Source organism: Natrix helvetica, assembly GCF_964273705.1.
Source record: "Natrix helvetica genome assembly, chromosome: 4".
Classification (NCBI taxonomy): domain Eukaryota; kingdom Metazoa; phylum Chordata; class Lepidosauria; order Squamata; family Natricidae; genus Natrix; species Natrix helvetica.
Window position 1 is genome coordinate 2,675,017 of NC_138550.1, and position 12,820 is coordinate 2,687,836.

The following is a 12,820-nucleotide window of genomic DNA, read 5'->3' on the forward strand; positions in this document are numbered from 1 at the left end:
AGTCCCCTCATCATCCTGGTTGCTCTTCTCTGCACTCTTTCTAGAGTCTCCACATCTTTTCTATGGTGTGGTGACCAAAACTGGATCCAATACTTTAGGGGTGGTCTTACTAAGGCTTTATAAAGTGGTATTAGTACCTCCCTTGATCTTGATTGTATCCCTCTGTTAATGCAACTTAGGATGGCTTTTTCGGCTGCCACTCATATTTAACTGGAGCTGAAATTCATGTGACAGTTGATCCAACCCCCCCCCCCCCGAAGTCAAAGAACAGGACTACAAAGCCAGATTCTGACAACAGTGACTTTTAATGACAGAGAACCCACAGTGATGAACAGGAAAATAAAATCCAACCAAATCCGTCCTCATCCCCATCATCATATCACACACCTTGCTTAAACCGGCAACGTTTTGGGCAAGGAATTCTCGCTCCGACACTCTCACACTTTCACACGCAACGCTGAACCGTTATTATAACTTAAAAACTGTGACTGAGAACCTTCGCTTGTGCTCCTGAAAGATATATAAAAATATGCCATTAAATTCGCCTGGATCATCCCCCAAAAAACGACGACGACAACAACAAAAAGACTCGGGAAATATTTACAGAGGACGTGAGATATATACCAAATATTTACAAGATGTCAGAAGCCGAAAGGGGTCGATCGAACCCACCAAGGGGGTCAAAAATGATGCTGTGGGAGAAAAGCAAGACGCATTTGCCTAACACAGTTGGGCATCTGTGGCAACCTAGTTACCACCTGCATTTGTTGATCAGAATTAGGGCAATGCTTCAACCATTTGCAGGTTGGAGGGGTTTAATTCCTGCCAATTAATCCTGGATGACTAACCATTCCTGTTTCGGTTGATACTGGGATTTTATTTCTTGGGTGTTGCACATCTGTCTGGAAATTGTCACAACCAGCAGCCATGTGCAAGGGACGAGTCGTGGAAAGACCCTTCTGAGCATGTATAGAAAGTTAGTTTTATTTTTCTCGCCAAAGCTGAGCCGGAAAAATGTCTTATAGGGAAAATCTGAAGGAGAGAGGTTTTCACGGTCGGTGAGGGAGTTACGGTTGGAAGAAGGACCTCAAAAGTTTGTCTTTAAGTTACAAGATGACTGAGACGGTTTGCTTTTGGGTGTGGGGAGCGGTGTAACTTTGGAGGAGAGCTGGTGGCAAAGGTTGATGAAGGGTAGAGAGATACCCATCCAGGAGAACCCAAGAGTAAAAATTAATAAAATCACTTTAGAAGCTGAAAAAAATGGCTGTTTCCTACAACAATGGCTTCTGTCTTTCTCAATGTTGGCCACTGGAAGACGGTGGACTTCAACTCCCAGAATTCCCCAGCCTGCTGGCTGGGGAATTCTGGGAGTTGAAGTCCATCTGTCTTCCAGTGGTCCAGCTTCAGAATCACTAGCAAGTTCATTAATGAAAATTATAGTAATTCCATTTTTTGCCCCAAAACAGAATTCCTCATGTTCTTATTTTCTTGAGCCCCAGTAAAACTTTCGACAGGTAGTCCTCAACTTACGACCACAACTGAGCCCAACATTTAGGCTGCTAAGCGAGACGGTTGTTAACCGAGCTTTTCCCTGTGTTACAATATTTCTTGCTGCAGTTGTTAAGTGAATCCTGCTGACTTTGTCGGAAGGTCGCAAAAGGGGATCATGTGACTCTGGGACACTGAAACCGTCATAAATGTGAACCGTTTGCCAAGTGGCTGAATTGTGGCCAAGTGACCCTGGGGAAGCTCTTGTGACTTCGAAACAGTCACTAAATGAATTGTTGTAAGTCGAGGACTATGTGTATTAAGGAGTTGAAATAGATGACCTCTACGAACCCTTTCACATTATAAATTCGGTGATTCTAGTCCTGTGTGGAAGGTCAGTTGAAGTCTAATGGAACCACAGAATTAGAATTTAGCATAGAGATCAATTCTATATTGTGGCACTGGCAGGGAAATTCTGGGAGTTGAAGTCCACATTTTTTCAAGTGGAAAAATAATGAATTTCTAGGGGAATTCTGGGAGTTGAAATCCACCCATCTTCCAGTGCCAAAGTGGAGAAATTATGAATTTCCAGGGGAATTCTGGGACTTGAAGTCCACATTTTTTCAAGTGGAGAAATTATGAATTTCCAGGGGAATTCTGGGAGTTGAAGTCCACCCATCTTCAAGATGCCAACGGGGGAAAACGACTAAACTCCAGTGGAAATCTCTAAATTGAAAGCCACACGTCAAGTAGCCAACGAGAACTTATGAACTTCTAGAGAGTTAGAAAGTCCCTTTTTTTCAGCCAAGAATTCAACCATTCGGTCTTTTTAAAGGATTCTCTACCCTTGTCAAACTGTAGACAAAAACAAGAATCCAAGGCCAGGAAAAATAAAATCCCTAAATTGGTTCAAATGCTACCTAAATACAGGTGACACAAGGTCTCCTCTCGCATGTTATAATTTCTCCGTTTCCACCCTGGGAGACAATTATAATCTGGAGACAATTTTGGATGGCCTCCAAGGACGGCTTGGGGGAAGAGAGGCCAGGCGAGATTGCCTTCTAAAAAAAGAACTGAAAATAATGGGGAAGTCGAGATAGTCTGAATAGGTCCTCTCTCTTAATCATTACCTTCAACAGAATGGAGTGATTTGGGGTTATTACAGGTAGTCCTTGACTTACGACCACAAATGAGCCCCCACATTTCTCTTGCTAAATGAGTTTTGATCCGTTTCACAACCTGAAGTTAAATGAGTCACGGCGGTTGTTAAGTTAGGTTGTTAAGTGAATCAGGCTTCCCCATTGAGTTGGCTTGTCAGAAGGTCGCAAAAGGGGATCACGCAGCCCCGGGGCGTTGCGACCGTCATAAATATGAATCAGTGGCCATGCGTCTGAATTTTGATCGTGCAACCACAAGGGTTGGTAAGATTTTGGCCCTAAGAGAAACGGAGATGGATGAAGGAGCCCACACCTATCTGGGAAGGTTTTTGAGGACGCCTCCTGCAGATGTTCAGAAGAACGAAGGCCAGATGTTCGAGGCCTGGAACGACCTTCTGAGAGAGCTTCGACCTGAGATTGGGGTGTCGGAAAAATCCTAGAAGTTGGCATGGAAAGCTCTTTGATGTGACTAACAAAACGAAATCTCCATGTTGTCCCCAGCACTTGGAGGAGATTTCATGCTAATGGCCCATCTTTGTGACTGCTCTTCCAAAAAGCCAATTTAGAGTGTAGACAATTCGGCTGGGGAATTTTGGGAGTTGATAGAGACTAAAATTCGCCCCGGAAGAATCCCTACAAATTCTCATTAATGCTCCAGTAATCTTATATTACTGGAGCATTAAGGGACGTGGTGGCTCAGGGGCTAAGAGGCTGAGCTTGTCAATCAGAAAGGTTGGCCGTTCGGTGCTTCGAATCCCCCAGCGCTGCGTAACGGAGGGAGCTCCCGTGACTTGTCCCAGCTTCTGCCAACCTAGCAGTTTCGAAAGCACGTTTAAAAAATGCAAGTAGAAAAATAGGAACCACCTTTGGTGGGAAGGGAACAGCGTTCCGTGCGCCTTCGGCATTGAGTCATGCCGGCCACATGACCACGGAGACGTCTTTGGACAGCACTGGCTCTTTGGCTTTGAAAGGGAGATGAGCACCACCCCCTAGAGTCAGGAACGACTAGCACAGATGTGCGAGGGGAACCTTTACCTTCAATCTTATATTTGTGTTTCTTTCCAATTTCTTCTGGCCAACACCTCCATATACAGTGGTGCTGCACAGACCCTCAATTTTGTGTTAGGTTTAATTTGCTGCTTCGTCTTGCTTCTCTCCCAATTTTCTGGGGCAGCAGCAAAGGATAACAAACACAACTGTTCTTTGGGGAGGGGTGTGTGTTACATTTCTTTCTTTTGGGGACGGGGCCTCCTGGACATCCCTTAAAAAAAAGCCACCTGCAAATTAAGTGCTGCTAAGCTTTTCACGCCTCTTCGTCCCCTTCTGCAGTGAAAAATTGGCATTAAAAAACAACAACACGCACACAAAATATAAATACTGTACAAAGTAAAAGGTTGGGGTGTGGTGGGGCTGTAAACCTCTCCTCCTCCCCCCCTTTCTTCTACGGGGTGCCATGGCGAGGAAGCCCCAAGGGAAATGCAACGGGGAGGATTTGCAAGGATGATCTCCTCTGAATTGCAACTCTCTTGTCTGCATCGGCTCTTCTCAACCCGGGCAATTTTAAAGACGTGTGGACTTCAACTCCCAGAATTCCCTTGTGTGTGTGTGTGTGTTTGTGTGTGTGTGTTGTGTGTTGTGTTTACTTGAATCCAGAAGTTGTGGGTGCTCCAACCCTGGAATTTTTAAAGAAGGGATTGGGCGACCATTTGTGCCTGAAATGCACAGGCAGTCCTCCGCGTACGACCGCAACGGAGCCCAAAATTTCTGTTGCTAAGTGAGGTTCGCTCCATTTTACGACCTTTTTTTGGGGGGTCTCAGTTGTTAAAGTGAATCACTGCGGTTGGTAAGTGAATCGGGTTTCCCCGTCAGAAGGTCGCAAAAGGGGATCGTGTGACCCCGGTCATAAAATGAACCAATTGCCGAGCATCTGAATTTTGATCATGTGATGATGCTGTGTGAAAAACGACTGTAAGTCGCTTTTTTTTCAGCGATGACGTAACTTGGAGCGGTCACTAAATGGGACTGTGGTAAGCCGAGGACTATCTATATCAGTTTTCCTGCCTGAGCAGGGGGGGTGGGTGGACTAGAAGACCTCCAAGGACCCTTCCAACTCTGTTATTCTTATCCCCAGGTAGCCAGGAATTCTGGGAGTTGAAGTCCGCCCGTTTTAAAATTGCCCAGGATGAGAAAAAACTATTCGAAACCTTGTTAACTGTCTCCCCTTCCCCACAATTTCTTTGTCCCAACCAGCCCTTTATAAACAACCACACAAACAGACAACACATACACACTTCAGCTACTCTGGAATGACTCCATTGCAACAGGCCGTAACCTCCTGTATCCACCAAGGCAACTTCTTCTTGTTGCTGTCGAGCGAGGACATTTTCCGTTATCGTGATTCGGATCAAATCCAGACGAGACGAGGAAACATCCGTTAAGCATCCTCGGCTCCCGACACAGTTTCTATCCTGTGGCCCCCCAACAGCTCCTCTTTGCTCCGATCAACAATAAATAAAGATTATTTATACATACACTTCGGGGGGGGGGGGAAATAGACACACGCGCACCCACGCGCAAGCGAAAGAGCCCCCCTCGAGTTATTGGTTCCCTGGCGGCGAGGAAAAGGAATTCCCGGGGAGCGTTAAAACGATGAAACGGAGCGATCGGAAGATCCCAGGCTTGCGAAGTATCGGGAGGTGTAGGGTGGATTCGCGGGGTTTGAACTTCCTTTTTGAAGAAACGTGGGCGAATCGAACTCTGGATGGAGAATAGATTTCTGGATTTTGTCTAGATCTCCTGAGATCGCCTTCTTCGGCACAAGATCCAATCCCTTGGCGGGTCAAGCCGGGGACAGTCTCATCAAATCGTTTCCACCAAGCGGACTATCCCTTTCTTAAACGGGGTCCATCTTTGCCTCTCTGGGCCTTCCCACGGGGACCTCTGCGTAGCGGCGTGGCCCCTCGGGCCCACCTCCAGCCTCTCGTATGCACGCGCGCATCCCCCCATTACACTTAAGAGACAGCGGTAAGCGCAAGGCGTGCAATATGGGTGTGCGTTCTAAGGGGGGCTTTAGGCGGGGATCGGCAACGATTCTCCTCAAGGCACGGCTCCCTCTGGGAGGCAATCGCATGACGTACGGGATAGTCGAGTGGGAGAATGATGCACAGCTAAAGGAGTACCCGTTCAGGCGTGAACGGCGAGGACGGGAGTTCAGATCTCTCTCTCTCTTTCTCGCTCTCTGCCCTGGCCCACCCTGACCGGTGGGGGCAGAGCGGGAGGCATTCTGACCCACATCAGACTCGCCAGAGAAGGAGGTGGTTGGTGCTGTCGTCCCGGCCCACGGTCTCGCTGCTGTTGGTGAGTCTGAAGTCCTCGTAGCCATCGCCACCGCTGACCACGAGCATTTTCGATTTGGACGACCGGTGTCGCGTGGAATCGCGTTTGTCCGAGTCACTGGATTTTTCTGTACCTGTACGGGCAGGTGGGCGAGAGAGGGAGCCGGTCAAGACACAATTCTGCACCCAGCTAACACGGATCTATCAAAAGTCACGCCAAATGCACTGTGTGGCTAAGTCCTCGACATGCAACCATTCATTTAGTGACCATTCAAAGTTACAACGGCACTGGAAAACAGTGACTTAGGACTAGTTTTCACGCTCGTGACACGATGCAAGCGTCCCTATGCTCACGTGATCCGAATTTTGGCCTTTTGGCAACTGAGTCATATTTATGACAATTGCAAGGTCCCGGAGTCACATGATCCCCTTTTGCGACCTTCGGACAAGCCAAGTCCATGGCAAAGCCCGATTCACTTAACGGCCTTGTTACTAATTTAACAATTGCGGTAATTCACTTAACAACTTAAGCAAGAAAGGTTGTAAAATGGGGCCAAACTCACTTAACAAATATATCACTTAGCAAAGGAGATTTTGGATTCAATTGTGGTCGTAAGTCAAGGACTGCCTGTATTGCCATCAGCCGTAATTATTGGTTTTGGGGTCTTTTGTTTGATTCCCCGGCCTTTGTTTAAAGGCCGTAAATTTTTATTTTTTTTAGTTATTTATTTAGTTGGTCACTCATGTACAAGAGAACAGGAATGAGAATAAACATGGATAAGAACACAGGAAATGTGAACAAATAAATGGGAAAAGTGGGACAGGGATGGTTGGCACACTGGTGTGCTTATTGTCTTTTCATCACCACCATAATTTCGGTCTCTAAACGAGGCAGTTGCTAAGTGACAACTAACAGAGAGGAAAATTGCCAGAAAGGAGAAGGAGTTTACTATGACAAGGCTGCCATACAGAGGAAGGCAGAGATAGTCCTTATGACTACAATTGAGCCCAAAATTTTGGTTGCTAAGCAAGAGGGTTGTTAAGTGTGCTTCACCACATTTTACCCAATCCATGATATCTCCTGGTGAGTGACATCAAGTTGGCCATGCCCATCCGGGGGGGGGGGGGGTCACATGACTGCCAAGCCACTCCCACCCGGGGGTTGCATGACTGCCAAGCCACTCCCACATGGTCACATGACCACCAAGCCACTCCCACCCGGGTTACATGACTGCCAAGCCACTCCCACCCCAGTCACATGACTGTCAAGCCACTCCCACAAAACAGGGCACACCTACAGAATAAGTTCTAAAAAAATTTGAAACCCACCACTGGACTACTTGTACTGAACTCATTCTAAGATCCACTCTCACTCGGTCCCCTGATCTGCCGTAATCATCTGGAAAATTCTGACCATCTCACCTGGTTCTCCTGGTAGGGGAAAAAGGACGTTAAACCCTTCGGGCAGCTCGACGGACGTCAGGAATCGGACGTGACCGGTGTGGCCTTGGGAAAGTCCCACCGGGAGAGGCGGGGTCTTCAGAGCAGCCGGGTTGCCTGCGATGGGCAGGGTCAGCACGACCCCTGCGCTGGTGCCGATCCAGAGGAGATCTTTGCAGGCCAAGAGGGAAGTGATCCGCAAACAAGCCGCCTTGTGTTGCCGGATGATGGCGTCCGATCCTACAGCCGGGGGTGAAGGAGGAGAGGGCAAAAGTTGGCTTGAAACTCAACGTTCAGAAAAATAAGATCATGGCACCTGGCCCTCTCAATTCCTGGCAAATAGAAGGGGAAGAAATGGAGGTAGTGACCAATTTGATTTTCCTGGGCTCCAAGATCACCGCAGATGGGGACTGCAGCCAAGAAATCAAAAGATGCTTGCTCCTGGGGAGGAAAGCGATGGCAAATCTAGACAGCATCCTAAAAAGCAGAGACATCCCCCTGCCAAGAAAAGTGCTTCTAGTCAAGGCTATGGTTTTCCCAGTTGCAATGGATGTCTGTGAAGGTTGGACCATAAGGAAGACTGAGGGCCAAAGAATGGAGGCCTTTGAACCCTGGTGCTGGAGAAGAAGACTCCTGCATTGAGTCCCTTGGACTGCAAGGCCATCCAAGCGGTCAGTCCTAGAGGAGATCAACCCTGACTGCTCTTTAGAGGTGTGCATAGAGGTGAATGTGAAAGTCTTTGGGTGCATTTTTCAGCAGGCAAAATCAGACCCAGGAATGATGTTTGGCCTTCATATCTCTTTGCCTCTGGAAATCAACATGGTGGCCATAACCACAGGACTTGAATCCAGAGCCTTTTTAAAATGTGTAGAATCTCCCAGCCAACATAATAATATTACGTAAGGTATCAAACTCAAGTGCTCTTAATATAGTTCAGAGTGTCCCAAACTTGGGACTTTTGATATGTGGACTTCAACTCCCAGAGTTCCCCAGCTAGCATAATAATATTATGTAAGGTATTCAACTCCCAAAATACCTTAGCCAAAACACTGGTGGACTTCATCTCCCAGAATTGCCCTGTCAGTATGGGTGGACTTCAACTCCCAGAATTCCCCTGTCAGTATGGGTGGACTTCAACTCCCAGAATTCCCCTGTCAGTATGGGTGGACTTCAACTCCCAGAATTCCCCTGTCAGTATGGGTGGACTTCAACTCCCAGAATTCCCCAGTCAGTATGGGTGGACTTCAACTCCCAGAATTCCCCTGTCAGTATGGGTGGACTTCAACTCCCAGAATTCCCCTGTCAGTATGGGTGGACTTCAACTCCCAGAATTCCCCTGTCAGTATGGGTGGACTTCAACTCCCAGAATTCCCCTGTCAGTATGGGTGGACTTCAACTCCCAGAATTCCCCTGTCAGTATGGGTGGACTTCAACTCCCAGAATTCCCCTGTCAGTATGGGTTGACTTCAACTCCCAGAATTCCCCTGTCAGTATGGGTTGATTTCAACTCCCAGAATTCCCCTGTCAGTATGGGTGGACTTCAACTCCCAGAATTCCCCTGTCAGTATGGGTGGACTTCAACTCCCAGAATTCCCCTGTCAGTATGGGTTGACTTCAACTCCCAGAATTCCCCTGTCAGTATGGGTTGACTTCAACTTCCAGAATTCCCCTGTCAGTATGGGTTGATTTCAACTCCCAGAATTCCCCTGTCAGTATGGGTGGACTTCAACTCCCAGAATTCCCCTGTCAGTATGGGTGGACTTCAACTCCCAGAATTCTCCTCTCAGTATGGGTGACATCTCATAAAGACATACATCCATGCTCACACACGCAAAAACATCCCGCAATCTCATGCAAGCAGCTGCAATGGCATCTGATTTGCGGCATCTTACCTGCCAGCATCTTGTGGACCGGAGGGGTGACATCCACTTCCGCCAACTGGTCATAGCTGGCAGGATGATAGAGCCTGACCTGGGCGCTGCCCTGGAGGCTCACCCAAATCCCGACGCTGGACGTCGCTAAGCAGGTCACGCTGCGGTTGCTGTCTTGCCCGACCAGGAATGTGTGCTGCGGAGGAGAGCAGAAAGTTCTGGTTGATTTCTCATCAAGATACTCGGGTCACTTACTCTTCAGTGTATGGCCATTTGCTTAAGGACTGGTTGAAATTATGATGGCTGCTGGAGTGAGTGAGTTCAGGTAGTCCACCTCTTACAACAGTTTGTTTAGTTTCCGTTGAAAGTTACAACGGCACTGGGAAAAGGTACTTAGGACCGTTTTTCACGCTTATATGACCACTGCAGCATTTCTATGGTCGCGTGATCAAAATTCAGCTATTTGGCAACTGACTCAGATTTATAACGGTTGCCAAATCCTGGGGCATGTAATCCCCTTTTGCGACCTTCGGACAAGCAAAATCAGTGGGAAAACCAGATTCCCTTAACAGGCATGTTATGGATAGAGTAGAGTAGAGCAGAGTAGAGCAGAGTAGAACAAAACAGGAAAAATAGAATAGAATAGAATAGGGAATAGATAATAGGAAATAAAGAATAGAATACAATAGAATAGGAAATATAGAATAGAAAAGAGTAGAGTAGAATAGGAAAAATAGAATTGAGTAGAGTAGAATAGGAAATATAGATAGAATAGGAAATATAGATAGAATAGAATAGGAAATATAGAATAGAAAAGAGTAGAATAAGAAAAATAGAGTAGAGTAGAATAGGAAGTATAGATACAATATAATAGGATATATAGAATAGAAAAGAGTAGAATAGAATAGGAAATATAGAAAAGAGTAGAATAGTGTAGAGTAGAATAGGAAAAATAGAATTGAGTAGAGTAGAATAGGAAATATAGAATAGAAAAGAGTAGAGTAGAGTGGAGTAGAGAAGAGTAGGAAAATAGAATAGAGTAGAGTAGAGTAGAGTAGAATAGAATAGAATAGGAAATATAGAATAGAATAATAATTTTGTCACTTTGAATGTACACAAATCGGCATACATTAAAATGAAATTTCATTGTATACAGCTCTCAAAGGTCACCACCTTCAATATACACTACATAAAGATGGAAGAATGAATACATACATACATAAAAATATATAAAAACACATACGTACAAAATTATGCATATACCCACATACATTACATAACACAGAGAAACAACACAGTCTAGTTCGGATGTTATCATGTTTATGGTGAGAAAAACGAATCTTGCGAGTTTACCAGATGGACGACACAGGGAACAAAGCTGTAACAAAATCTGGTAGTCCTGCTATAAATACTTTGAAACCCCCTCCCAGAGGAGAGCAACAGAAACAGATAGTAAGTGGGTGTGTGCAATCTCTAACAATGCTTCGAGCTCTAGCCACATAGTGTTTATAAGCAGTATCCTGAGTGACGGGAAGCGAGCTTCCTATAATCTTCTCCACTGTCCTCACCACTCTCTGTAGGGACTTTCTACTTGAGGCTTGGCTGCCACCAAACCAAACAGGGATGCAGTTTGTTAAAACGCTCTCGTTTGCGCCTCTGTAAAAAGTGGCCAGAAAGATGTGCCCTTAATGACTGCAGGGTTTTTCTGTGGCAAAGAAGATCATAAAATGGGGCAAAACCTCAATTAACAACTGCCTTTGCTTAGCAACTGAAATTTTGGGCTCAATTCTGAGTGTAGGTCAAGGACTACCTATAGAGGTTTCTCTCTGCGGAGCTCTGTTTGTTGGGTTTCTCACCTGCAGACTGAGAGGTACCCACCTTCATTTTATTTCCCCTCCCAACAACTTTCACCAAGAGATCAACCATGCGGGATCTTGCCTCAAACGTGCAACAGAAAGAGGCATCTTGCTCAAAAACCTCATGATTTCCAGGTGTATGTTATTATTTTAGAGGCCCAAAGTCAGCCATGGGCTTGAGGTCTCCATCCCCACCATCACCGATCTCCTGATTCTCCAAGATCCCTTGCGAAACCCAGAGGAATCTGGTGCCAGGTGTCCACCTGGTGTTGGAACCTCTGGAGATGTTGCCTTCAGAAGCTGGTGGAGCTAGGCTTGGCCCCTTCTTACCTCCTGAAGCAGCGTAGAAGTCTTGAGGATAACGATTCGGTTCTGGCACCCACACCAGAGCTTCCCGCCCACGGCCACCATCTTGGTGACGGGGCTGCCCGGAGAGCCCAACAAGAGAGACTTGGAGTTCTGAGAGTCCCAAAAACGTCCTGGAAGAGAGAAAGAAAGAGAGACATGCATTTTGCTCCTGAATGGAAGACGCCTCGCTGTATGGAGGATGTGGTCATAGGAGAAGAAGTGGCAGAAGCGGGAGGCAAGGGGTCAAAAGGGGGATCAGCCTGCAACAGTGAGGGCGAACCTTTTAGGCACCCAGGGCCCAAACCAGGAAGCGCATACATGTGTGTCCATGAGCGCACGCTGGAGTGCCGGAAACTCAAAGACCAGCTGGCTGTGTTTGCATGCCTGTTTTGGGGCGTTTTGAGGGGCCTTCTTTGGGCCATTTCTTTAGCCCGAGAAAGGTCCCAAAAATGGCCAAAAAATGACCTGAAAAACGGCCCGGTTTTTGGGCATTTTCAGTCCGAGAAAGGCCAAGAAAACGGGTGAAAAACAGCTGAAAAATGGCCCGCTTTTTGGGCCATTTTCAGCCAGAGAAAGGCCCCCCAAATGGCTGGAAAACGGCCTGAAAAATAGCCCCATTTCCTTGGCCATTTTCAGCCAAAGAAAGGCCCCGAAAATGGCTGAAAAATGACCTGAAAACAGCTTGTTTTAGGGGCCATTTTCAGCCTGAGAAAGGCCCTGAAAACAACTGAATAACGACCTGAAAAATGGCCCAGGATTTTGGCCATTTTCAGCCCAAGAAAGAGCCTGAAAATATCTGAGACGCGGCCCACTTTTTGGCCATCTTCAGCCTGAGAAAGGCCCCGAAAACGCCCAAAAAACCACCCTGGTTTTTGGCTGTTTTTTAGGCCATTTTTTGAGCTGTTTTCCAGAGCTCCGGTGCCCACAAAGACCAGCAAACAAAGGACCCCACGACTGTCATAAATGTGAGACAGTTGCCAAGCACCTGAATTTTGATCATATGACCTCCGGGATGCTGCAGTGGGTCATAACTGTCCAATGCCATTGTAACTTCGAATGGTCCCTAAACGAATGGTTGTAAGTTGAGGACTATTTGTCAAGGTCACTAAACGAGGCATTACCAAAAAAACCAGCACGAGGGTCTGAGTTGGGGGAGTAATTTTGCCATCATGTTACTCCATTCCCTTTGCTCCAAACAGGATTCACAGGTGCTTCAAATTTTGCAAGGCCCCCTCTTCTCCCAATCTGAGGGTCTGTGGGATCACAAGCCCCCACTTTCTCAATCCATCTGGAATAGGAAAGCGGAAGTGGCCAGTGCTTTGATG

General features: G+C 46.7%; 3 protein-coding genes across 3 annotated transcripts in view; 1 reads left to right on the plus strand and 2 right to left on the minus strand.

Annotated features, from left to right (window-relative positions):
• The window catches only part of FAM168A (family with sequence similarity 168 member A), a 373,080-nt gene that overhangs the window by 132,105 nt on the left and 228,155 nt on the right, over positions 1–12,820 (plus strand). The gene's annotated exons all lie outside the window — the stretch shown is intronic.
• The window catches only part of RELT (RELT TNF receptor), a 483,787-nt gene that overhangs the window by 54,749 nt on the left and 416,218 nt on the right, over positions 1–12,820 (minus strand). The gene's annotated exons all lie outside the window — the stretch shown is intronic.
• Positions 283–12,820, minus strand: part of ARHGEF17 (Rho guanine nucleotide exchange factor 17) — a 126,556-nt gene continuing 114,018 nt past the window's right edge. The window contains exons 18-21 of the mRNA XM_081952868.1: positions 11,478–11,626; positions 9,313–9,487; positions 7,403–7,660; positions 283–6,114 (exon numbers count right to left, since the gene is read on the minus strand). Coding sequence (XP_081808994.1) covers positions 5,939–6,114; positions 7,403–7,660; positions 9,313–9,487; positions 11,478–11,626 — 758 coding nt within the window. The 3' untranslated portion in view covers positions 283–5,938. The remainder of the gene's footprint in view (positions 6,115–7,402; positions 7,661–9,312; positions 9,488–11,477; positions 11,627–12,820) is intronic.